Source organism: Triturus cristatus, chromosome 11 (assembly GCF_964204655.1).
Source record: "Triturus cristatus chromosome 11, aTriCri1.1, whole genome shotgun sequence".
In the NCBI taxonomy this organism is placed as follows: domain Eukaryota; kingdom Metazoa; phylum Chordata; class Amphibia; order Caudata; family Salamandridae; genus Triturus; species Triturus cristatus.
This window is the reverse complement of record NC_140594.1, coordinates 1,182,511,750-1,182,539,435: the sequence shown is the minus strand read 5'-3', so window position 1 is coordinate 1,182,539,435 and position 27,686 is coordinate 1,182,511,750. Positions and strand designations below refer to the sequence as shown.

Here is a 27,686-nt window from a genome sequence, read left to right as displayed (position 1 = left end):
TGCGCGAGGCGCCTCAGAGGTCAATAACTGGTGCCCATGTCATTCAAAGCCTCATCCTTGATGGCGAGGCTCCTCAGAGGTCAATAACTGGTGCCCATGTCATTCAAGGCCTCATCCTTGATGCGCGAGGCTCCTCAGAGGTCAATAACTGGTGCCCATGTCATTCAAGGCCTCATCCTTGATGCGCGAGGCTCCTCAGAGGTCAATAACTGGTGCCCATGTCATTCAAAGCCTCATCCTTGATGCGCGAGGCTCCTGAGAGGTCAATAACTGGTGCCCATGTCATTCAAAGCCTCATCCTTGATGCGCGAGGCTCCTCAGAAGTCAATAACTGGTGTACATGTCATTCAAAGCCTCATCCTTGATGCGCGAGGCGCCTCAGAGGTCAATAACTGGTGCCCATGTCATTCAAAGCCTCATCCTTGATGGCGAGGCTCCTGAGAGGTCAATAACTGGTGGCCATGTCATTCAAGGCCTCATCCTTGATGGCGAGGCTCCTCAGAGGTCAATAACTGGTGCCCATGTCATTCAACGTCTACGTTCAGCCTCTGGTGCAGGTCATCTGGTCCAACTATTACACGCAAGGAAGGAAGTCCAGTATAGAGAGCACACCAGTGATCAGCAACGCTGTGTGGCTGCAGTCAATGAGGGCCACTGGCTAAAGGCAAACTGATGAAGAAGAGGTGAAAGTGGGCAGAGGAAAGCTGTGCGGTGCCACGCTCGGTTCTTCTGAACCAGCGACACTGGTGGCAAATGCTGGCTTCAGGGTTGATTCCAACTTCTACAGCGCCACACATTTACGCGCGGTCACCATCATGGTTTCACCAACTTCAAAATATGAATTTAAAAAAATCTAATTTGACTAAGTGGTCTGCGGGCACAGCTGCAATTTGTTCCCATATGGATGCACTCTAAACTTCAAGGCTCTTGTACCAATCATCTCACACAGCTCTGCACCAAACAGCCGCCTCATCCCAATGTTCAACGCCACTGTAGGCAGTGGAGGGGAGCGCGCTGCTGTGAGGTGCCGGGTTCCTGGGCACATTTCCACCTGAGCTTCATACCACTCTCAGCTGGTTCCCAGAATTACCCAACAAGCTCTCTTCTTGCACTCCATTCAGCGCCATATGATCCTATTGGGTAAAGTCTCTCAATCTGCATTAACGTAAAATGCAGCCTCACGACACAATATCTATCAGCACTGGGCAAACAGTCTTTTCAACACTTGCAGCTTGGGTTAAATAAAAAAAAGGGCGGGAAAATTAGGCATATTATTTTTGAAGTTTTGCAGAGTTCACAAAGTCGGAAACTCGTCAAAGTTGCAAACTTTGCAAAACTCTACTAGTAAAAGAATTGTCTCTAATAAAAGGTTTTAGAAGACAATCCTCCTACTTAAAGCCAGCTTCTGGCTGGATTTTGTCCTGTAAAACTTATTTTCACAAAAGAAAAAAAAAATCTCACAACTTCATGGGTTGGAAAGGGTGTGTGTCGGCTCTAAAGTTTGCAAGAAAAGCTAATGGAAGAAACATGGCAACTCTGTACACCTCTCATAAAATCAACAGATAGACACATTCCATACAGCTAAGCACATGACTCCGTTTGGTTGCGCATAAGGAAAGGTAAGTGAAGTTTCCATAATGGGTGTGTGACACAACACAACAAAACAAATGCCATGGAAACTTGTGTTTCTAAAGGCCCACACGGCGGTGATGGTAAAGACCGAACAGGTTTCACTGTAGCCTTAAAAAGTAAGAACGGACTCACCAACAACACAATGAACACAATAATATCACGTTTTCAAAGAAAGTTTGCTTCAGACACTTCTTTGCGCTAAACGTTTTGTACAGTGGTGCCCCTTGAAGAACTGCCTTGTAAAGGGCGCCACCCGGGAACAGAGGTTAGTAAAGACGTCACACAGCAAAGACACCCGGAGACGGGTCTTCTGAACACAGCAAACAAACACCAAGCCACGGAATGAAGACAACTATTTCAATGTCTGTTACGTACACACATTGAGTTATCTGCAGAGATTCACCAAAGATGTAGAAAAAAATCAGGACTTAATAAATTAAAATAGGGGCTACATCCTTTTGGCGGCCTCGGACATTTTAATAACATGCATCTGAAACAAATGAATGACACAGTTAATGCGGTTTAAGAGAATCACTCCGCAAGAGGAGTCAAGAACAGGCCACAAAGCACATGCCTCAACCATCTATGGGTGGGGATCTGAGCCCACGGAAGGTGTGGTGCCACCACGTGGGACCACAAGAAAACATGTCAGGAGCACGCAAGGGTGTTCAACTCAAGAAATAGATGGGACTACATGCACTTGCCACTCAAGGAGTGCTGCAGTAAAGTTAGTCATTGTGGGAGTGGCACAGAGCAAACACTTCAATACCTTGTAGTCACCTCGGGCTGAGGAAGCCATCTGGGCCATTTAAAAGAGAAGGCGTCCGCCTATGCCATCGGTGGCAGTGCCAGGCTACACACGTCATTACTGTTGATCCTGCTATGCAGGGCGGCTCTGGAGGACACCACCCGCAACCCCACAAGGTGCCGTAGGTCACAAACTACAGACATATGCTTGAGTATGGTGCCAGCTACCGAGCGTAACTCAAGAGAAGGCGTCCACCTATGCCATCGGTGGCGGTGCCAGGCTACACACGTCATTACTGTTGATCCTGCTATGCAGGGCAGCTCTGGAGGACACCACATACAACTCCACAAGGTGCCGTATGTCACAAACTACAGACATATGATTGAGCATAGTGCCAGCTACCGAGCGTAACTCAAGAGAAGGCGTACGTCTATGCCATCGGTGGCGGTGTCAGGCTACACACGTCATTACTGTTGATCCTGCTATGCAGGGCAGCTCTGGAGGACACCACATACAACTCCACAAGGTGCCGTATGTCACAAACTACAGACATATGATTGAGCATAGTGCCAGCTACCGAGCGTAACTCAAGAGAAGGCGTACGTCTATGCCATCGGTGGCGGTGTCAGGCTACACACGTCATTACTGTTGATCCTGCTATGCAGGGCGGCTCTGGAGGACACCAGCCGCAACCCCACAAGGTGCCGTAAGTCACAAACTACAGACATATGATTGAGCATAGTGCCAGCTACGGTGCGTAACTCGAAGAGTCAACTACTATTAGAGCATAATAATGACACTCGTCATCCTTGGCCTTGAGCAAAACTAACATCCAGTGGAATTCAGGCCATTACAAGAACACCTCCTCAAAGATGGACAGAACTCAAGGGGTTCATTCACTCCAGTCCTTCCAGTGTACCCGCATACTAGTCCTAAAGTATCAAGGTGTGCAGCTGTCCCTAATACAAGCGCTTAGAGACAAAACCAGCATCTAGTGACCCCACTCCGCTACCTCCAAGACAGAGCAGGGATAAATTACAGCCGCTATACGTTTCACAGTGCCTTCACACTAGTCCGCTTGTGTAAAACGACAAAGTTGGGCGCCATCTTGATGAACTAGAAGCAGCGTTTCCTACAACTGGACATTCGTGTTTCTGCAATCTAGACAAAACACTAAGGCTGGCGAGATCAGTGCTGTAAATAAATCAATAATCAACTAAATAACAACATGCATATATAAACAATAATACCAATCAATGGGTTTAGTACTTTTGACTATTTTCAGGCCACTTCCCATCACTTAGGCTGCACACTCTGGCCTTCAAAACTTACATATCACGACGTGCAAAATTTACATCAATCCAAGATCAACTATTTAGATAAAGGCATATATCCAATATAAAAGTTGACTATGGTTGGTTTGATGTGGTTTAGTATAGCATGAACTTGGCCCAAGAGAACCAAAGACTTATATATATATATATATATATATATATATATATATATATATATATATATATATATATATATATATATATATCTATATATCTATATATAAACTGAAAAAACCATAGGTTTCACACATGTTATAGTTAGGAATTAGCATTTAAAAAAACCTTGCAAATTCACTTAAAAAACCATAGGTTTCACACATGTTCTAGTTAGCTGGACATTTTCCTCGTAAAAAACCAATGAAATTCCCCCGTTATAGTTAGTAAAGGGAACTATAACTCACGCGACCGCAATCCACTGCTGATGACGTCAGATATTACATCACTGTATTTATTCACTTATTTACCCATTTTTCTTTCCTTTAAGCTTTAGCTATACATATTTAATAAATATTTATTTTACAGAAAGACACATATGTCATCAGTGATGTAATATCTGACGTCTTCAGCAGTGGATTGCGGTCGCGTGAGTTATAGCTCCCTTTACTAACTATAACGGGGGAATTTCATTGGTTTTTTACGAGGGAAATGTCCAGCTAACTATAACATGTGTGAAACCTATGTTTTTTTCAGTGAATTTGTACGGTTTTTTAAATGCTAAGTTATGTATTTATTATTTATTTTAAGGTTTTTCACCGTGCGCGTACCGTGCGCGCTCTGTGGGCCCACGGTGCGCTTCGCGCACCGTGCGCCCACGTTACGCCGTTCGCGTAATTTTCCCGTTTCTACCGTGCGCGCACGGTAAGTGCACTCCGCGATTTTTCGTAAAAATATTAAAAACATTTATGGCCCTTGGGGGTCCTTTGGGGACCCCATGACTATGGCTAGGGGGTCAGGAACTGTCCACCCTGCCCCCTTTTCATGTTCTCAACCTTTATTTTTCACCTTCCTCGAACTGCCAGAGACAAAATGGCGGCCGACACTTCCTGGTTTCGACCGATTCGAATGTTTACTAAGATCTAACAACCAATCAGAATTACGCTCGCGCACGGCAGGGTGCGCTTACCGTACGCGCCTATAGATATATATATGCTTTTAAATGCTATTTTCTCAGAAAATACTGAACAGATTTACACCAGACCTGCAAAAGGCACATCCCTGACCGGAGGACTACCTTTCTGCCAAATTTCAAGGTTTTCTGTTCAGCCGTTCGGGCTGTAGCGCGGACTAAAGGTCCTATGGGAAAATGCATGGGGAAAACGCGTTTTGGGACCCCGCCTTTTTCTCAGCCCCCGCTTGACGAATTCACCCGAGACTTTCAGGGAAGGAGCGGAGCGCCCCACCTATTTTGAAAATTTCGCGAGGATTCGTCAATCGACGCAAAAGTTATTCCAAATAGAATGTTGCCGATTTCCTATGGAAACACGGTCCTAACTATAACTATCTACTGGCGACCGCCAGTAGATAATATAAACACACACACACACATATATATACATATATTTGTCAACCGGCGCCAAAGTCATTGGGAATAGAATGGTGCGGATTTCCTATGGAAAATAGGTCCTAACTATAACTACCTACTGGCGACTGCCAGTAGAATAGAGATATATATATATATATACACAAATGATACTGCCCTGCAATTAAGGCACCACACACCAGCGAGGTTCAACCTTTTATTCTCAGAGGTGGCATGGAAAACGCCATCTCCCAACAGCAAAGTGTCTCATAACCAAACGCGTTTCAGGCTTCCTCAGCCCTTATTCACTTGCATCACGAGGAGGAGAAGCTGCATGATTACGCGCCATGTTTGCGGCGCTTTATGTACAATCACCGTAGTGGGCGTGGCAATTGTAAACTCTGGTCTTTGTAGTTTTCAGTCTTTAGTAGTTTGCCACTATCCCTCCTTTCAATTTAAAAAAACATTAGTAGGTTCGCTGAATAGTAAACCGCCGTGTTCTGGCTGTATTACCTTAGAGAACGGTCTCGCTGTTCCTCATGACACCGCTTAATTTTCCTTGCACGGTGTTCAGGAGCCGCTCTTCCGCGGCAGGGTGTCTCATGACCAGAGCCGGGCCGCTAACATAATCCAAATGATACTGCCCTGCAATTGAGGCACCGCACACCAGCGAGATAGAGATAGATAGATAGATATATATATATATTTTTTTATTTTTTTATTTTAAGCACAGGATGTTATGTAATTTACCCAGAATCAGTGGTGGGTCCTCCGCTAAGGCAGAGGACCGTCGCCCCACTTCTATTTCAGCAGTGCATAAAAGAAAATGATACTAACAGGACCTTCTTATCATTTTATTTTTCTATGCGGGAGTCGGGGCAGAGCTGGGTTCTGTGACAACAGAGTGAGGAGTGGTTTGCACTTCCCTAAATGCGCATGATGGTTTGGCCGGCACTTTACAGCCTTGCGGAGAACATTCCCAGCCTCCCAGGCATTGCCAGAGCGGCCAAACAAGCGGCGCAAAGCAATCATGACGCTGCTCGTGCTGCGTCGTGATTGGCTGGGAGAGTACGGAAGCCTGGGGGCGTACAGCAGATCTGAAGAGGACAGAGGAGAGGCATGTGGCGGCGAAGGCAAGTAATATTTTTTTAATCCATTCCCTCCCCGCCTCACCAACCGCGTTCCAAGGCAGCCGCCACTGCAGGATGTTCAGCAAAGGCCAAAATTCTAAAGTGGCTCCCTAGTCCGAAAGTTGGCAGTTCAGGCCGCTAGGCTGCAACTCCCCTGTTGACTGATGGTTATATGTAGTCAGTGTTATGCTGAACAGTATCACCGCAGTTTTAACACTTTGGTGTCAGGTGGCAGCAAAATGTGCAAGAAAACAAGAACAATATTTACTGTAACCTTGCATTGGGAACTGCAACCCTGTTACTGGGTGCCTTCTCTTTGGGGTGAAGGAAGGATGTCACCGATAGTCACAACGCACCCGAAACATCATGCTGAGCGAGCTACAGTTTACAAGGATCAGCTAATGAACTAAAGCACTGTGAACACTATTTCTGATTACGAGCCAACAAAACCTAACTCAAAGGAAATTCTCAAAATAAGAGCACAGACCATTGGAATGGGCTTTTGTTAAGGTACCCCTATAGAGTGAGACCACACAGATGGAGTCACAGGGACTACGGCTGTACAACAAAGGGTCTGTGCCGCAAATGGGACGACGTAAAAGGTAGGGGCCAACATTTAGGCAATTCATTGAAATACTTTTTGCTTGACAGACTTTCGGAAAAGATGCGACTTGGTAAAACACGAATGAAAACTGATGATGTGGACCTATAAGCCCATCGTTTTACTGGGCATCGTAAGTGGAGAGCCTCTTCTCTGGTGTAACCGGACAAACAACTCGACTAACTGTACCCAATGTACTGGATTCACTATTGAGAAAATGACTCTTGCACAAGTTAACACGGACCACACCATGGGTAAGTGGTGGCATATCCAAGGTAGTCGCGCAACAGGAGACATTTTGGAGTTTTTCCTACTGTGTAGTTATCAGGTCTCCTGCATTTCAGACTAGACCACCCTTTTTACTCAATGATGTGTTATTGTGGTTATGTGCATCATGGCTGCCAGCCGGCCTTACAGACTTTAGCTCTAAATATGAGCAGCCCAGATAATTGCAATATTTTGATGAACTCCTGTTACCACAATTATTAATAATTGGGGAGAGGATGTAGCCTTACGGCTACAGCGGCCAACCTCTAAGCTGGGGAACCGGGTCTGAACATCCTGGGATTCTGGGCAAATCACTTAATCTCCCAGTGCCTAACAAAAATGAATGTGTACATCTGTAACGAAACTGATGCTCATGTAAAGCGCTCTGATACCCGATGTCTCGGGTCTAATTCGCGCTATATAAAACAAAAAAAATAATTAAAAAAAAGATGGGCTTTGTGATAAATATAGGCAGGGTGGCCCAGTCTATGCGTATCACGGTAAAATGTACGGTGTTTACGGAACATGCAGCATTTACTGTGAAAAGTAACAAAAAACACATTATTACCAAAAACTAGCAAGTATATACTACTTATCACACCCTCTAAATTCCAACTACGCAGAGTCGGATGTGATCAAGTGTGATAAATTTCACAATGGACACAAGAGGGAGTGACGACGATTGGTGCACGGTTTATAGAGGACACACTGGTAGATCACGAATATTTCACTCGAGCTCAAGGGGTTCCTCAGTGATTGTTTATCCTACAGGCTGCCATTTCCTATTATATTAAACAACTGGTCTACTGATGGGGTGGAGCCTTCAACTCACAAACTAGTACATGCGGTACACTTAATGGAGAAGAGATGACATCTTACCCGCTGGTTATATAGAGGCATTAGGGCACACTCAGGAATATCACTCACTCACTCGTCTACGTACAAAGTGGTTCGGGGATCTGGGCAGGGATCTCACGGATAAAGAATGGGCGTCCATATTGGAATTCCCTAAAAAGGTATCCAGAAATGCTAAATTTAAATATATACAGTATATGATTTTGCATAGGGCTCATCTTACACCACACCGTATTAAAAATACGTTTCCAGGTGCACAACTCCCTTGCCCCCGATGTCAGGTAGCCGATCCGGATATAGTCCACTTGTTGTGGTACTACCCGGGTTTACGGGGATTCTGACACACAATAGGACATCTGACACAAGAAGTTACGGGCACTACTGTCTGGACAACAACAGAGTGCTGCCTACTAGGCTTACACCCGTATACGAAAGCGCAGAAGGTACGCTACAGGTTCGCGGACATGGCCGTGCTTATGGCGTAGCGCGCCATCACCATGAGATGGAAGTCAGCCTTTCCCCCTGCACCACTCACCTGACACACAGAGATGATCCGCTGGGGAAGTGCAGAGTGCTATTATAAGAAGGGAAGAACCCCGTGGCTTACGTAAAATACCCACATCTTTGGAATGGGATCAGATGTTAAAATCTTTGAAAGCTATGGATCCCCTTGAAACCCCATCTTCCCAAATCGAAACGGCACTTGCCCCGTCCACGCTCAGTAATATGACTGAGCCCGTATCATACGATGTATTGCACAATGCTTCAATACTTAGGAATCAGTAAATATATACGATTGCCATAATTACATAGACATACGCGAGATAACCTCTCAACATACGTACGCATAGGTGTGAAGCCAGGATGGTGGGGGGTATTCTTAGATCAGGAAAGGTTCGTTTGCAGCTTCATGTGTAGCAATGTTGCATATACTATGCATTTGATAATATACAACAGCGGTCATTACTTATGGTATTTGTTACAGGTCTCTGACGGTAGATGCTGTTCTGCATAAATGTTTATATGTACAACTACAAATTATTTACACCATTGTAACGGGCGCTCAATGTCGCATGTATATATGCTATTGTTCAACCACGACTTCTGTATTACGCAAGAATTGCAATAAAATTGTGCTAAAAAAAAAGGGTGATACGTAACACACCAGGTAGCGGGCCATCCATAGGGTGGATCTATGTGTAATCAGGACACTCAACTACTAGTATCTGTAAAACAGCCGACGCTGCCCTGATTGAGCCTCTGCCTTTTAATCTTCACCTGCTCTCCCTGCTAAAGCTTATCTGCTGTCTTGGTTGAGAAGGAATACAACCAGGCAGAAGGTCAGGCACAGAACCCTCTCATGGTGTCCAACGCAGGGATTTCAGCAGTGTGATCAGGAGCCATGGACCGGCAACACAACGTCAAGTCTGAGAAGGCCTTTGGCTCCTGTCCCACTCCTATCTCTCTGGTGAGGAACCTCAGGACCTCCTCGTAGAACCAACGGGAGGTACTCTTCTATAGATCAACAGAAGACTCTGTTTTTCCATCAACAACAAAAGTGTGTCTTGTTCGACCATTCTGTCACGGAGATGAACCCATGCTTGCCTAGCTGGTATCACAACTGGATTATGCGATCACCTACCCAGGTCTACGCAAATACGGACTGTGGCGCTTAGTTTACCAGGTGTAGTATAAGGCAAAGGCCTCACTGCACTGGCACACACAGGAAAGACCAACCCTGCCTGACAGCGATGATGATGCACTAGAAGAGACAGAAGAGATACAGGCAGACATGCAGGAGAGGAAGAAAGACTAGGTGTTCCAGGGCACAATAATTGATGAACAGGCATTCTGTTGAACAACAACTCCGTTTATTGCGTACACTAGACATTACTACAACACGTTGTTGCCAGCAGAGGGTGTCACTGCACACTGCTCAGGACACGGTTACTCTGATGTCTATAGCAGGGATTCAGAGGACTTCTGATGGGGCATATTTTCTGGCACCCTAAATCGAAATGCTACTGTCTCTTTAAATTGGACGTATGGAGGTATTTTTCGTGGCACAGGGAACATACAAGCAGTATTCTTGTTGCAAAGTGAGCGCTGGCTCTGCTGTTCGTGCCTGTAAGACCTGAGATTTGCCAGGAACGAGGGATTGCAGTGCTCTCGGATGCCTGCAGCGGATATCTGTTGCTTGCCCTATCTGTCCTCACCGCGACTGCATACTACAGGGAAAGGGCGACCGGCAGCGTTCAGCTTCTGCCCTGCACGCGTACACGAATGCTTATCACCAGCCCTGATGACCACTCCAGTTCCCATGGTCTGCTCACCCCTTCGCGCATGAGCCTGCGAGTCTGTCCTGGTACTGGGCAGAACCGTGGAAGGGGCGTTCATGGGAGGAGCTTAATGATGTTGACAGGCTTGGAAACATGCTTGCACTTGATCTTTCCTCGGCAAGAGCACGGAAATCCACCTGCACTCAGAGTCCATTCTCCATAAGCCTTACTCCTAGAATGGTCTTCCCTTTAAACATGGCCGTGCCTCTCTAATAAAAAGACAACTGATGTACTAGTGGTAGCGCTCTCACAAAGGTCCCGCCCCATGCTTGTTCATCTTGCTCTGCCTTCATCCGCTCATGTTTCGCTATTAAGACTTAAAAGAACTTAGAGATTCCTTGTGGCAGCCACTCCTGGAACCCTTCAATCAATCAATCAGCATTTGTAAAGCACACACTGTAACCCCTGGGGGTATCTGGGCGCGTACCTGTGCTGAAGAGCCTTTCTGAAGTCTGCCTGTGAGAAGGCTGTACAGAGCTAGAGGGGAATGTCGTTCCAGGTCTTGGCAGCGATGTCCTGCGACGGTTACGGGGGGGGTGTGCATGAGGGCGAGTGAGGAGGAGCGCAGGTGTCTGGAGGGTTGGTGGAAGCTCAGTCGATGGTTGATGTAGGCAGGTCCTAGGTTGTGGACGACTTTGTAGGCGTGTCTGAGGATCTTGAACTGGCATCTCTTCTGGATGGGGAGACATTGGAGGTCTCTCAGGTGGGAGGTGATGTGGGTTCATTTGGGGAGTTTCAGGATGAGTCTGGCTGCGGCGTTCTGTATGGAATTAAGTCTCTTGAGGAGCTGGGTGGGATACCAGCGTAGAGGGCATTGCCGTGGTCTTGGCGGCTGGTGACGAGGGCCTGGGTGATGGTCTTTCTGGTGAATGTTGGAATCCATATGAAGATTCTGCGGAACATGCAAAGTGTGTGGAAGGAGGAGGAAACTGCGTTTACTTGTCGTTTCATGCTCAGTTGGCTGTTGAGGATGATGCCGAGGTTGCGTGCATGGTCGGTCAGTGGGGGCCAGAGTTCTGCAGGCCACCAACGGTGGGACCATGCGGAGATGTTCTTCCCAAAGATCAGTACTTCAGTTTTGTCTGAGTTGAGTTGGAAGCAGTTGTGTCTCATTCATTTGCCTAAGTTGATCATGGCGTTGCAGAAGTTGATTTTTGGCGTTGAGGGGTCCTCGGTGAGCGAGAGGATCAGTTGAGTCATCAGCTTAGAAGATTATGCGGAGTCCTTCTCCTTCAGACCGTTACACCTTCTCTGCTCCACTTCTGCTCCACCCTAGCTGGTGGTGGAGGCTGAGCATTAGGAGGGCACAGACCTCTTGTGCCTCCGTCTAACTGCTGACAAGTGTGTATCGGGTGCTTTTAAAGTAAACAACGCCCTTGGTGTGTGGCTGAAGAGGGCAGATTGCTTCTGATACCACTTTTATGATCCTAATGCTGTATGGGGCACTCCAGGGAGTGAGCTTCCTCGAAGTCTGTGTCTCACGCAAGACAGGACAGCTGAATGAAGCCGGAAGCTTACAGGACCTCTGTGTTAGACTGTACAGGATGAGCTTGGGGACATCTTCTTAGAACGCCTTAAACTGGACCCCACCGGGACAGACCATGAATCATGATGCATGTCCTCACCTCTGACGTACATTTAGTTTGTTCAGCTGCCCGTACTCCAAGAATTCCACTATTGCTTTCCTATGAGTTAACGCTCAAGTGTCGTGAGGGAGCTAAAAGAGCATGTTGTCACTCTGTAATTTTCTTATATTATTAACTTGTTTGACTTTATGGAGTTTCACAGATTTCCCTGTAGGCCATGGTGTCCACTATAGGTTCATGAAAATTGGATTGAGGCCAGATTTTTAAGATATCCACTCACGTAAGATATATTTTACCACGGCTAATATAACTGCAACATCTTTATAAAGTATTTTGCTATCCTGAATCACTGAAAAGGATCCTGTCCATGAGGATCTGTGTTGGATGCTCCAGCGTTTACTCCCAAGAAAGGAGGTTTGTAACTTGTTGGAAAATCACTGAGGAGTTCTACCTTCATACAAGACCCAGTAAACCTGAACATTGGCAAGACAGTCTGTGTGATGAATATGTAAGCTTGAGGAAAATAAACTGAATAGGTAGAAGGACAGTGGGCTTTAAATATTTAACAAATGCTCTGCATCAGTATAGAGTGAACAAAACCAAATAACAATATAGTATTCTGATGGCATTTTGAGACAAAATAAGTTTTGTAGCTGCATGTGCATCAGTCGATACCTTGCGGTGTTTTATAAATTATTTAAGTGCTATCTACATTTTTACCTGTTTGAAGGGAATGGAACAAAGTGAAAAAGAGCAGACTGATCAGAGATGTGGTGGCAGATGAGAGATTCTGGGGGAAAAAACATTAGAACCAATTAAATACATTAAATATAAATTGAACGTCTACCAATGAAAAGTCTTAACTTTGTGTAAACACTGGGTTTGAGACTAGTATGATCTCTGCCATTAAGAAATAGACACAGCAGATTTCAGTGGAGATTCTTTAATGGGTGTGCAAAACTTGCGCAATTTTCTTTACGCAAGATATCTGAAAGTTTGTGTGAAATAAAATGCAAATCTGGCATTCAGCTTTATATTTGAATGCAAAATGTAAGGATGCATTTTGCTCTTTAAAAAAAATGGTGCAAAAATACAGAGGTGTCGCAAACAGCAATTTGCATTCGGTTTGTGCTCTCGCTATAAGATTTTTACCTGAACAGCCTTGAAATTACACAACAACGCATAATAGCTGTATTTTAGGAATTTCAAGTTTAACGTGAAATGCCAGAAGTTACACTGGTGTAAACAAAAAGGTTGGCTTGGCCGAATCCTGATACAATAATGAAGAGGTAAAGTAGCTGTTTTACTACAAATGTGCCGCCCGTCCTGTGTGTTCTTGGGCTTCAAGCTTGGTTTGTTGTTGCCAAAATGAAATGTTTGTTTGATGAATTTCTAAGAACACTTTTTCCACCTCCTGCAGTGTTGATGCACCCGATTTAAACTCAAGGACTATGCATGCGACCTACTCTTCACTAAGTCTTCAAAGCACAGACTGGTCAAGAATTGCTGGAAGTCTTGAGATGCAACTCCCCTCCTATGTGTTTATTTTCTGCAGCAGCAATATGTTTATGGGAGACCGGGATCCTCTCTCGCATAGGTTCCCCCACTCGGAGGGCGTCTGATGGAAATTACCATGTCCTGGGAGTGTGGTCGGGCAACGTCCCTGGATCCTACAGGGACGAGACTAACTCACTCATGGATGAAATATAATTTTAGGCTTGACTGTTAAGAACAAGAACTAACCAAAAGTGCACATGCTCCATCTCTGTGTCGGGCACTGCAGTGGCATGGTCACTGGTGGCAAACATCCAATAACATTTGCTGCCACATGCCTATTGTGTCTGCTGCCAGGCTACTGATGGATGCAAAGCCACAAGCTCATCCCTCTCTGCCTTTAAGGCCCTCCACTGGCTACCAGTTGCCAGAAGATCCTCTTTCAAGCTGCTCCATCTCCCCCACGAGTCAAAATGTGGCAACAGAACACTTTTCATCGGGAAGAAAAAACACAAAATAAATTTTGCCCAGGAACCTGCGTTCTAGGGTGGCACAGCATCTCAAAATGCCAGCATACAAGAACAAAGACCATGGGCAGCACATCTTGCTCTGTGCAAGCAACAAACTATGGGATTCACTACCACAAAACACAAGGTCTAATGGGAACCGTCTCCGCTTCAGAAGACCCGCCAGGAGCCGGCTCTTCCCTGCAGGATCGCAATACTCACAACAAAACAATCTGCAGCAACTCTAGGAACAAGACAGAGAAAAATAACCTCTGCTATTTATAGAACATGCATTTATATTTATACCTTACACATTTACATATGTCTGTATATAGACATTGTACGGTGTATGTACACAGATGTATGTATTTATATGGGGCGCTACTTTGTAATGGGATTCACCAGTATGTGTATGTATCTGTGAATACATATGCTTCCAAATGTATGTTCTATGTATCCGTCTATATTTACAAAAGTGTTATGTATATGGCAATGTATGTATATGTATGTGTATGTGTTCCATGTATGTGTGTGTCTGGATAGGTTACAGTTGGGAGCATATGCATGCCTTCATCAATATGTGCTTAGGTTTTGTATAAGGATGTGCCTGCATTTGTGTATATTTATGGGTAGGTACATGCATGCATATATGTGCATGTGAGTGAATGAATACATATTTTAAAATGTATGTATAGGACAATACATGCATATTTATGCATTAATGGACACGCAAGTTGGAATCTGTAAATATGGCTATGTGCTTATACACCTGTCTGTACAGGAGTATGCATTGAACAAGGATATACGAATTATATATACCTGTGGGAAAAACATCTTACTTCTATGACAAATGTAGGTTTATGCATTACACATATATATATATATATATATATATATATATATGTATCTCAGGACCTAAATATGAGTCTAAGTAGGTACTTGAACCTATGAATATGGTTTTATGTTTTCTATAATGATATAACAATATGTTTAGATATTAAATAGACAAATGAATAATACTGCATTTATATTCAAACATGACAAAAGTATGTATGTCTGGGTATGCAAAGGATGAAGTGTACACACACGGTGTTAGACCGTGATGGTCCCCTTAGAAATGAAAAATTCTGGCACTGATTCCCCAGTAAGTCCCCATTTTCAGCAGCAGGGTGACTATTTGATTTCCGAGTGAAAATTAAGAGATCCAGTGTGTTTTCCGGTAGAACCATAATTGTGAGGAGGCTGGTAACACGAACTGGAATAAGTTACCTTCTCTATCAGCTGGTAACAAGAGTTGCAATAAGTTACTTTCCCTAACGGCTGGTAATGGAATTTGGAATACGTTACCTTCCCCATCGGCTGGCAACGGGAGGTGGAATAAGTTACCTTCCCTATCGGCTGGCAACAGGAGCTGCAATAAGTTACCTTCCCTACAGCTGGTAACAGGAGGAGTTGGAATAAGTTACTTTCCTCATCGGCTGGTCACAGGAGTTGCAATAAGTTACTTTCCCTATCGGCTGGTAACGAGAGCTGGAATAAGTTACTTTCCCTATCGAATGGCAACAGGAATTGGAATAAGTTACCTTCCCTATCAGCTGGTAACAGGAGGAGTTGGAATAAGTTACTTTCCTCATCGGCTGGTAACAGGAGTTGGAATAAGTTACTTTGCCTATAGGATGGTAACAGGAGTTGGAATAAGTTACCTTCCCTATTGGCTAGTAATAGGAGTAAGAATAAGTTACCTTCTCTATCGGCTGGTAATAGGAGTAATAATAAGTTACCTTCCCTATCGGCTGGTATCAGGAGTTGGAATAAGTTATTTTTCCGATCAGCTGGTCACAGGAGTTGGAATAAGTTACTTTCCCTATCAGCTGGTAACGGAAGCTGGAATAAGTTACTTTCCCCATCAGCTGGTAACGGGAGCTGGAATAAGTTACTTTCCCTATCGGATGGTGACAGGAGTTGGAATAAATTACCTTCGCTATCAGCTGGTAACCGGAATTACAATAAGTTACTTTTCCTATCAGCTAGTAACAGGAGTTGGAATAAGTTACCTTCACTATCGGCTGGTAACAGGAGCTAGGATAAGTTACTTTCCTTATCGGCTGGTAACAGGAGCTGGAATAAGTTATTTTTCCGATCAGCTGGTCACAGGAGTTGGAATAAGTTACTTTCCCCATCGGCTGGCAACGAGAGCTGGAATAAGTTACTTTCCCTATTGGCTGGTAACAGGAGTTGGAATAAGTTACCTTACCTATCGGCTGGTATCAGGAGTAAGAATAAGTTACCTTCCCTACTGGCTGGTATCAGGATTTGGAATAAGTTACCGTCCCTATCGGCTTGTAACAGGAGTTACAATAAGTTACTTTCCTTATCAGCTGGTAACAGGAGTTGGAATAAGTTACATTCCCCATCGACTGGCAACAAGAGCTGGAATAAGTTACCTTCCCTATCGGCTGGTAACAGGAGCTGGAATAAGTTACCTTCACTATCGGCTGGTAACAGGAGCTAGGATAAGTTACTTTCCCTATCAGCTGGTAACAGTAGTTGGAATAAGTTACATTCCCTATCAGCCGGTAACAGGAGTTGGAATAAGTTACTTTCCCTATTGGCTGGTAACAGGATTTGGAATAAGTTACCTTCCGTATTGGCTGGTAACAGGAGAAGGAATAAGTTACTTTCCCTATCGGCTAGTAACAGGACTTAGAATAAGTTATCATGCCTATCGGCCGGTAACAGTGGATAGATAGGGAAGGTAACATTCCAACTCCGGTTACCACCCGATAGGGAAGGTAACTTATTCCAGCTCCTGTTACCAGCCGATAGAGAAGGTAACTTATTCTTACTCCCGTTACCAGCCGAAAGCAAAGGTAACTTATTCTAACTACTGTTACCAGCCGGTAGGGAAAGTAACTTATTCTAACTCCTGTTGTACGAGTTACTTACCTTCGGTAACGATGTATCTGGTAGAGACGATTCTAGGCGCAGATTCCTTCACGTAGAATTATCCCCAGGCGTGAGAATGGATCCGGAAAACATTTTTGCCCAGCATCCCCGCGCGCCGGGGGGACGGCATCACGCAACTCCGCCCAGGCGTCGTCCGCGTACGTGACGTCAGCGAGGTCACATAAGTCCCACCCCGGCGCGCCCACGTCAGTTTTCTTCGGAGAACTTTTACGCGCCACAACGCGGTGCCAGCAGACAAAACTGTGCGAGTACAGGAACAGTGTGCGAAAGAGCAGAAACAGGAATGGTGAGAAACACTACCCAGGGCCCAGCACTGCAGTACCCAAAGGCAGGGAAAGAATAAAGAACAGAGCAGCAACCCTGCCAGTACAGAGACAGCCCCCCCCCGGGAAACAAGGGTCATATGTAAAAATGTGACGATAACTTGCAACAGGACTACAACCCCAACCAAAGGCAAGGAAGGGGAACCAGTCGGGGACACACAGGGAATGACAAAACTCCAAGACATCCCCATCACAGAGTGTGACGACCCCCATCAGGAACAAGGGCAGAGGCACAGCCAAAAGACCCCAACCTGAAGGGTCGCAAAGAGCCAGAAGCACCAACAAACCTATCCTCCCATGTGATCAACGGGGAGGAAAAAGGGACAGCCTGTACTTCTAGAAGACACAGCCACCCACAGGGAAGAGAGTGCAAAAGGCCAAATCACAAGCCCTCGCAGAACGGGGAGGAAGGGCGGGCCGTGAAGAAATCTGCGGCTAGAATCGTCTCTACCAGATACATCATTACCGAAGGTAAGTAACTCGTACATCTGATAGAGACTACTAGCTGCAGATTCTGTCACGTAGAATAGATACCCTAGCCATACCCAAGGGGAAGGAGGGTCTGCGAGAGGACCCCACCCACCCGGGCAGAACAGAGGACCGCACGGGGGCCAGTCCGAAAACAGGACGAGGAGCCCCAGGCAAAGGGAAACCCCCACCAGCAGTAGGCCACCAGCCCCAAAAAAGGGGGGGGGGGTCCGGGAAAAGAAGAGGAGAAGAAGAGCCGGTCCTCACTCAGCAGAGGAAACGAGGCAAGGCGCAAAGAGGCCAAACAACCCACGCCCACGTGAGGCAACGAAACCTCCGGCCAAGGCAAGGAAAGGAGCACCGAAGGAGAAGAGCAACCTAGAGACTCCAAGGAGACGAGGCAGAGCGAAGCCAATCCTAGACAGGACGGCGCTGGCAGCAAGAAGCAGGTGGAAGCTAAAAAGGGGAACTCAAGGTCACCAGGAAGAATCGTCCAACGCCCAGCAGGTACAAACTGCGCCCGCAAGAGGGTCCAGTAGTCAGGGACCATCCCCCCCACAGGGAGAAAAGGTAGAACTGAATGCAAGGCCCACTGGAAGCAGCGGAGCAGGATGACAGTCCCACTAAAGCCCCAAGAAGGCACAACAGTGCAGAAAGAACAAGAGGGCAGCACTGGCAAGCTCCGCCCGACACCAGTGGCACCACAGAACGAAACACTCAAAGCAAAAAGACGAAGAAGAAAGTTGCATCCTCAACATACCATAACGCCACGAAAAGCAGAAGCCCGCAGGCGACCACAACTTCCCAGCACATACCAGGGCTATATAACAGCCAACCCTGCCCCACATAGAGCAGGTCATATCCCAAGATATGGGAACCTCTTAGGAACAAACTTCCGCAGCAGAGAACAACAAAACAGAACTGCGGCAAAAAAAAACGCAGGAGGTCTATCAAGCAGCCAGAGGGGAAACGCAGAAGGCCCAATCTCAGGCCCAGCATGGTGTAAAAAAACCCAAAGGAAAAACAAACAGTCAAAAAGGGCTGGCCAGCAGCCAACAGAACCACAGCCTCAGCAAGGAGGACTCGAGTGGCCATGAAGCACACAGAACAGACAACTGGGGGGGCCCGCCCCAACGGAAGAACAGCTCCAAGAACCAGATCAACACGCAGGTCACTGAGGAGGAGGAGGAGGAGGAGGAGGACGACAAAACCCCGCCAAGAACCTCTCGATGGCTGAGTCCGCAGGGGCATGGAACAAAAGAGCACCATCGAAGGGGAGGTCCACCAGCCGTTCCTGAACATTCTCTGGGAACACACTGTCCCGAAGCAAGGCATGGCAACGAAGGGCAACCGAAGAATCCATGGCACGACCCAGCACCTTCGAGATGTCCAGAGCGGAGCGAAGGATAAACGCCGCCAGTTGCCGACCATCCAAGACGTGGTGTCTCAAATCCACACAGGCACCCTCCTGAGAAGCGGCAGACATAAGGGACTCCGCCGAGTCCCACAAGCAAGAAGTGGCCCTAGCCAAAACACACAGTGTGTTAAGGGCCCGCAGAGCCGCACACTGGTCGAGGCAAACACATTGCACCCCCAGGAGTCCAGCCAGCGGACCTCCCGTGACGGGGGAAGACAACAGCAGCAGCAAAGCAGTTAAGGCAGACTGCAAAAGGGGGCCTCTGGTCGAAGGGTGAAGAGAAAGGCACACCGGATCACGCAGTGCCGGATGGTGGCGGTGCAGAAGGTGCTGGGGCACCGGGTCTCCCGTGGCGGGACGGCCCCAAGAGAGGAGTGCAGTGAACCCTCGAAGGGAAGCAACAGATCCCTACCACCAGAGCCCTGATGGAGAGCCTCCAGAAGATCTGCGGGAAAATGGGTAGCTGGATCACCCATGCGCAAAATTCCCACAGCTGTGGAAACAGCGCGGGCGAAAGCCACACCCGCCTCCGTAGGGCCCCGCGGTGGGGAAAGCAGCTCCTCGTTAGGTGACAGCTGCAAGCTAAGGCGGCCATCCCCCAAGCCAACCGGAGGAAGGAAGGGCCAAGGCCGGAAGGAAGGAAGAGGGACAGAGTAGTGGGGGACCTGCGGCTCCTCCGGCGAAGACCGCGGTCTTGGAGACGGCAAGGAGCTGCATTTAGACGACGTCGGGGAAAAGCCACGACACGGCGGCCCGTCTCCGGCGAGGATGACACCAGCAACCGCCGAACCTCTGGAGAAGAGGAGACATCCTAAGACTAGTCAATGACCCACCGGCCCGGCGCCGAAGAGTCCGCAACCTGAGGCAGGACACCGTCGTCGACCGGCGCCGGAGGAGACGCCGGGGCGACCTCCGACACAGCACACGGCGCAGGAGACCGGAGCTGGGCAGGAGCCGGGGCGGCGCCAGTACAGCGCCGACCTGACCTCCGACGAGGCAGCCGCCTGCGTGGAGGAACGAGAAGGGCCCGGGGAGGGACAAGGAGACCCCCGCCAGCCGTGACCCGTGACAGGGCGAGATGGGCCCTCCGCCGACCCTGGTGGCGCCGCCAGAGTCAGCAGCTGCCGGCGCCATAGCTGTGTCACCTCGGACTCCGACAAGGCTGCCGCCTGTCCCGAGGACCAAGGGGGGCTCGGGGGTGCCACCCGAGCCCCGGCGACCTCCCGTGACACCACAGGGACTTCCACGGTAGTTTGCGGCGAAGCAGAGGCGCCGTAATCCGAAGGAGGGACCCCCGAAGGGCCGCACCCTAACGGCACCACATCCTCCGAGCCTGGATCCGAACCAGTCGGCGCCGGGGCAGGAGCCGCCGGCGACACTGAGGAGGGCCCCGCACACTGCAAGGGATCCGCTGACGTCCCAGGAGGGGAAGGAGGAGGAGGAGAAGCCAGCGAGGCCTGCAAAGCCGCCACATATGTCTCCATCTGGGCTCTGGTCGCCCCCACGCGGGGAAACGGCGGATAAGGGGACGACACGTGGGGCTGCACCACCCGCGGAGAGCCCACGCCCCCGACAGGCCGGAACCCAACCCTTGAGCACAAACTGCGACACTTACCAAGAGGTGAGCGGCGCTCTTGCGACCTGGGAGAAGATCGAAGTCGGCAAGGGAAGCCGCGGGTCCGAGAACCCTCCACAGGGGCCGGGCGAGAGGACGCCGACCTGGACACACGAGCTGAAAGAAGTTTCATCCGGCGCTCCCGCCGTGATTTCGGATTCATCTGCTGGCACGCCTCACAATTAGTGTAGTCGTGGTGCTCCCCCAAACACCACATAAAGATGGGGTGAGGACCAGTTGCCGACATGAGGCGACAACATGATGTGCAAGTTTTAAAGCCCGAAGACATTCGCACACTGTTCCTACACATGCAGAAGTAGCATAAGGGAAAGGCCTAAACAGGCCCAGAGCACAAATCAGATACGCGTGGCACACGGAAAAGGAAAAAACTGACGTGGGTGCGCCGGGGTGGGACTTATGTGACCTCGTTGACGTCACGTACGCGGACGACGCCTGGGTGGAGTCGCGTGATGCTGTCCCCCCGGCGTGCGGGGATGCTCGGCAAAAAAGTTTTCCGGATCCAGTCTCACGCCTGGGGATAATTCTACATGAAGGAATCTGCGGCTAGTAGTCTCTATCAGATACCATCCTATAGGGAAAGTAACTTATTCCAGCTCCCGTTACCAGCTGATATGGAAAGTAAGTTATTCCAGCTTCCGTTACCAGCCAATAAGGAAAGTAACTTATTCCAGCTCCTGTTACCTATACCCTATCGGCTGGTAACAGGAGTCGGAATTAGTTACTTCCCCTATCGGCTGGTAAAGGGAGCAGGAATAAGTTACTTTCCCTATCAGCTGGTAACAGGAGTTAGAATAACTTACCTTCCTTATCGACTGGTAACAGGAGTTGGAATAAGTGACTTCCCCTATCGGGTGGTAACGGGAGTTGGACTAAGTTACCTTCCCGATCGGCTGGCAACGGGAGCTGGAATAAGTTACTTTCCCTATCGGCTGGTAACAGGCGTTGGGATATACTTTCCCTATCAGCTGGTCACAGGAGTTGGAATAAGTTACCTTCCCTATCGACTGGTATCAGGAGTAAGAATAGGTTACCTTCCCTATTGGCTGATATCAGGATTTGGAATAAGTTACTTTTCCGATCAGCCGGTCACAGGAGTTGGAATAAGTTACCTTCTGTAAAGAACAATGGGAGAGCTAGGGAAAACAAGGGGGGTTGTGTCCGTATCCCCTGGATTTAGATAAGCTTTGTCAAAGGTGGACAACCCAATGTAGTGTGGTACGGTCAAAATGAAGCAATGTTTGGGAGCCCACCAAGTTACCTTCCCCATCGGCTGGCAACAAGAGCTGGAATAAGTTACTTTCCTTATCGGCTGGTAACAGGAGTTGGAAAAAGTTACCTTCCCTATCGGCTGGTAACAGGAGTAGGAATAAGTTACTTTCCCTATCGGTTGGTAACAGGAGTTGGAATAAGTTAATTTCCCTATTGGCTGGTAACAGGAGTTGGAATAAGTTACCTTCCCTATTGGCCGGTATCAGGAGTTGGAATAAGTTACTTTTCCGATCAGCCGGTCACAGGAGTTGGAATAAGTTACCTTCCCCATCGGCTGGCAACAAGAGCTGGAATAAGTTACCTTACCTATTGGTTGGTAGCAGGAGTTGGAATAAGTTACTTTCCCCATCGGCTGGCAACGAGAGCTGGAATAAGTTACTTTCCCTATTGGCTGGTAACAGGAGTTGGAATAAGTTACCTTACCTATCGGCTGGTATCAGGAGTAAGAATAAGTTACCTTCCCTACTGGCTGGTATCAGGATTTGGAATAAGTTACCGTCCCCATCGGCTTGTAACAGGAGTTACAATAAGTTACTTTCCTTATCAGCTGGCAACAGGAGTTGGAATAAGTTACATTCCCCATCGACTGGCAACAAGAGCTGGAATAAGTTACCTTCCCTATCGGCTGGTAACAGGAGCTGGAATAAGTTACCTTCACTATCGGCTGGTAACAGGAGCTAGGATAAGTTACTTTCCCTATCGGCTGGTAACAGGAGTTGGAATAAGTTACTTTCCCTATCGGCTGGTAACAGGAGTTCAAATAAGTTTCCTTCCCTATTGGCCGGTATCAGGAGTTGGAATAAGCTACTTTTCCGATCCGCCGTTCACAGGAGTTGGAATAATTTACTTTCCCCATCGACTGGCAACAGTAGCTGGAATAAGTTACCTTACCTATTGGTTGGTAGCAGGAGTTGGAATAAGTTACTTTCCCTATCGGCTGGTAACGGGAGCTGGAATAAGTTACTTTCCCTATTGGCTGGTAACAGGAGTTAGAATAAGTTACTTTCCCTATCGGCTGGTAACAGGAGTTGGAATAAGTTACTTTCCCTATCGGCTGGTAACAGGCATTGGAATATACTTTCCCTATCAGCTGGTCACAGGAGTTGGAATAAGTTACCTTCCCTATCGACTGGTAGCAGGAGTGTAAGAATAGGTTACCTTCCCTATTGGCTGGTATCAGGATTTGGAATAAGTTACTTTTCCGATCAGCCGGTCACAGGAGTTGGAATAAGCTACCTTTCCCATCAGCTGGCAACGAGAGCTGGAATAAGTTACTTTGCCTATCGGCTGGTAACAGGAGTTGGAATAAGTTACCTTACCTATTGGTTGGTAGCAGGAGTTAGAATAAGTTACTTTCCCTATCGGATGGTAACAGGAGTTGGAATAAGTTACTTTCCCTATCGGCTCGTAACAGCAGTTGGAATAAGTTACTTTTCCTATAGGCTGGTAAAAGGAGTTGGAATAAGTTACCTTCCCTATCGTCTGGCAACAGTAGCTGGAATAAGTTATCTTCCCCATCGGCTGGCAACGAGAGCTGGAATAAGTTACTTTCCCTATCGGCTGGCAACAGGCGTTGGAATATACTTTCCCCATCAGCTGGTCACAGGAGTTGGAATAAGTTACCTTCCCGATCGACTGGTATCAGCAGTAAGAATAGGTTACCTTCCCTATTGGCTGGTATCAGGATTTGGAATAAGTTACTTTTCCGATCAGCCGGTCACAGGAGTTGGAATAAGTTACCTTCCCCATTGGCTGGCAACGAGAGCTGGAATAAGTTACTTTCCCTATCGGCTGGTAACAGGAGTAGGAATAAGTTACTTTCCCTATAGGCTGGTAACAGGTGTTGGAATAAGTTACTTTCCCTATCGGCTGGTAACAGCAGTTGGAATAAGTTACCTTCCCCATCGGCTGGCAACGAGAGCTGGAATAAGTTACTTTCCCTAGCGGCTGGTAACGGAAGCTGGAATAAGTTACTTTCCCTATCGGCTGGTAACAGCAGTTGGAATAAGTTACCTTCCCCATCGGCTGGCAACGAGAGCTGGAATAAGTTACTTTCCCTAGCGGCTGGTAACGGAAGCTGGAATAAGTTACTTTCCCTATCAGCTGGTAACGGGAGCTGGAATAAGTTACTTTCCCTATCGGATGGTAACAGGCGTTGGAATATACTTTCCCTATCAGCTGGTCACAGGAGTTGGAATAAGTTACCTTCCCTATCGGCTGGTATCAGGAGTAAGAATAAGTTACCTTCCCAGCCGGCTGGTAACAGTAGCTGGAATAAATTATTTTCCCCATCAGTTGGTAACGGGAGCAAGAATAAGTTAGATTCCCTATCGACTGGTAATAAGATCTGGAATAAGTTACCTTCCCTATCGGCTGTTAACAGGAGAAGGAATAAGTTACTTTCCCTATCGGCTAGTAACAGGACTTACAATAAGTTATCGTGCCTATCGGCCGGTAACAGTACATAGATAGGGAAGGTAACATTCCAACTCCTGTGACCAGCCGATAGCGAAGGTAACTTATCCCAGCTCCCGTTACCAGCTGATATGGAAAGTAACTTATTCCAGCTCCTGTTACCTATACCCTATCGGCTCGTAACAGGAGCTGGAATAAGTTACTTTCCCTATCGGCTGGTAACGGGAGCTGGAATAAGTTACTTTCCCTATGAGCTGGTAACGGGAGTTGGGATAAGTTACTTTACCCATCGGCTGGTAACGGGAGCTGGAATAAGTTACTTTCCCTATGAGCTGGTAACGGGAGTTGGGATAAGTTACTTTCCCTATCGGCTGGTAACGGGAGCTGGAATAAGTTACTTTCCCTATCGGCTGGTAACGGGAGCTGGAATAAGTTACTTTCCCTATGAGCTGGTAACGGGAGTTGGGATAAGTTACTTTACCTATCGGCTGGTAACAGGGGCTGGAATAAGTTACCTTTCTTATCTGAATGAAGCCGCCACTGGCGGTGAGAGCCCACGGTGGGTTCGTGTTCCTGCTGCACAGATTCAAGCCCTATCTCAGGTTTTCACTCTATGAAGGTCGATGAATTGACTATGATTTTGCCAGGTGTGAGTGCAGCGCTTTGAGGCCGGAAGGATGAAGCGCTAGATCTGTTCAAGCACTAGTTATGGCCCTAGATGTACTCACGATTGTGTGATGTGCCTGGTATGAGTGCAGCGCTTTGAGGCCGGGAGGATGAAGCACTAGATCTTTTCAAGCACTAGTTTTGGCACTAGATGTACTCACGATGGTGTGATGTGCCTGGTATGAGTGCAGCGCTTTGAGGACGGAGGATGAAGCGCTAGATCTTGTCAAGCACTAGTTATGGCCCTAGGTGTACTCACGATGGTGTGGCGTGCCAGTTTCCGCGGCACCAGGCCATCCTCCGCCGCCCCGTTGGACCCGGGCCCGTCCTTCCTCCTCTTCCTGCTGGTGGGCCTCTCGGCGCTAAGGGGGACTTCCATTTCGAAGGCGAGTTGGTAGTCGGAGCTGGAGTGGGAGCTGCAGAGAATACAAAACAATGTTATACTGGCTCCCCCTGTGCTGTGCTTAAAGCCCCCGCTGCTCCCAGAGCCGCCCCCTCTCTGCACAGATAGAGGTACAACGTGTGCCAACTGCGGGGCCCTGTGCCCGTGCCTTGGCAGCGGAACTGAAAACAAGCCCTGGAGCTTGGCCGCAGTGCCAGAGCCGTCGTGCTTTGTGCCAAGTGCCCCACCCCAGCCTTGTGGCAGGCGGGCAGCGGGGCTGAGTCACGGCGAGGGCGAGCAGTGACAGGGCGGCCTGGCCTCTACACTGCCCTGGGTGAGGTTAAATATAGGCCTGGAGGGGAGCCCAGAACACACCGTCCAGGGCACACATGACTGCCCTGGCCAGCTGCCCACGGAGCGGGGTCGTGCTCTGGGCGCCCCAGACTGCCCCCGGTCTGTGCCACACCGCCAGACGGTCCTGGCTTCCAACCCATGGCACTTGCCCTGCTTGGCAACCTGAGCGCAAACTCGCAATGTTCAGAGCTGAACTTCAGGTCCCAGCATGCAATGGGCGCTCGTGTGAAAGGCCGCCCTGTCTCACTGACTCACACGTCACATGGGGCCACAGGGAGGCTGTGTAAAGTATCACAGACGGTTACTCCTGCTGTGCGTGGTGGTGAGAAGTGGGGGCCCATGCACCCACCACCCCTTCGGTTAAATGGACCCAGACTCTGTGCCACCCTCACGCTCCTACAAATGTTACCACGCGCCTTCTTCGATAAAACGCTGCTGCATCCTCAAACGGGGGGCACTTCCGCTGGTTTGCAGCCACACCCATGAAAAGGATTAACAGAGAATCGGAAAAGGATTTACAGAGAATCGGAAAAGGATTTACAGAGAATCGGAAAAGGATTTACAGAGAATCGGAAAAGGATTAACAGAGAATCGGAAAAGGATTAACAGAGAATCGGAAAAGGATTAACAGAGAATCGGAAAAGGATTAACAGAGAATCGGAAAAGGTTTTGAAAAACTTGACAATGTGGGCTGCTTTTCTTTGAGAAAAGGGGCATAAGAAAGAGTTGGTCATGGAGTTAGGGGCAGGGCACTTCCCATCTATCAATCAATCAATCAATGTGGTGGGCCCTACATAAAGTAATGGTCCAATCAGATGTGGCTATAGAGTGGGTCAATCCACAGGGACAGAACAGAGGTGAATACAGCGATCGGTGAGACTGCAGTGTTAATGTCTGCTTAGCCAGTCATTAACACCAGATAACTGCCCTCATCCAATTTACAAGCTGAAACTGTGGGCTGGGTTTCTTGGTCGATAAATACTCGGTTATTGCCCTCACTCTGTTCTTCCCTGTAAATAGTGAGTACCCTCCTGTGAGAAGAGTTATGCCCGAGACCTGGTACTCCATGCTGCAGCCTTAACTGTACAACAGCGCATTCATGTCGATATCAATGTTCAGCATAACCGGGATTCAAAATTTAATTTGTGCTCATTCTGCCCGTTATTCGGCCTCTTTCTACTCGTTCCTCACCTTTATTTTGCCTCTTTCTGCTCAGTGCTGCCCTTTATTTTGCCTCTTTCGGATCCGTGCTGCCCTTTATTTTGCCTCTTTCTGCTCCGTGCTGCCCTTTATTTTGCCCCTTTCTGCTCCGTACTGCCCTTTATTTTGCCCCATTCTGCTCCGTGCTGCCCTTTATTTTGCCCCATTCTGCTCAGTGCTGCCCTTTATTTTGCCCCTTTCTGCTCAGTGTTGCCCTTTATTTTGCCCCTTACTGCTCAGTGTTGCCCTTTATTTTGCCCCTTACTGCTCAGTGCTGCCTTTATTTTGCCCCTTTCTGCTCAGTGCTGCGCTTTATTTTGCCCCTTTCTGCTCCTTACTGCTCAGTGTTGCCCTTTATTTCGCCCCTTTCTGCTCCGTGCTGCCCTTTATTTTGCCCCTTTCTGCTCCTTACTGCTCAGTGTTGCCCTTTATTTTGCCCCTTTCTGCTCTGTGCTGCCCTTTATTTTGCCCCTTTCTGCTCCTTACTGGTCAGTGTTGCCCTTTATTTTGCCCTTTTCTGCTCCGTGCTGCCCTTTATTTTGCCCCTTTCTGCTCCTTACTGCTCAGTGTTGCCCTTT

General features: G+C 47.9%; 1 protein-coding gene across 4 annotated transcripts in view; it reads right to left on the bottom strand.

Moving 5' to 3' along the window:
• PCYT1A (phosphate cytidylyltransferase 1A, choline) overlaps nucleotides 1–27,686 on the bottom strand; it is a 185,770-nt gene that overhangs the window by 81,311 nt on the left and 76,773 nt on the right. For all 4 annotated transcript variants that reach the window (XM_085635974.1, XM_085635976.1, XM_085635975.1 and 1 more), the window contains exon 3: nucleotides 25,432–25,588. In XM_085635974.1, the coding sequence (XP_085492100.1) occupies nucleotides 25,432–25,551 (120 nt within the window). In that variant the 5' untranslated portion in view covers nucleotides 25,552–25,588. The remainder of the gene's footprint in view (nucleotides 1–25,431; nucleotides 25,589–27,686) is intronic.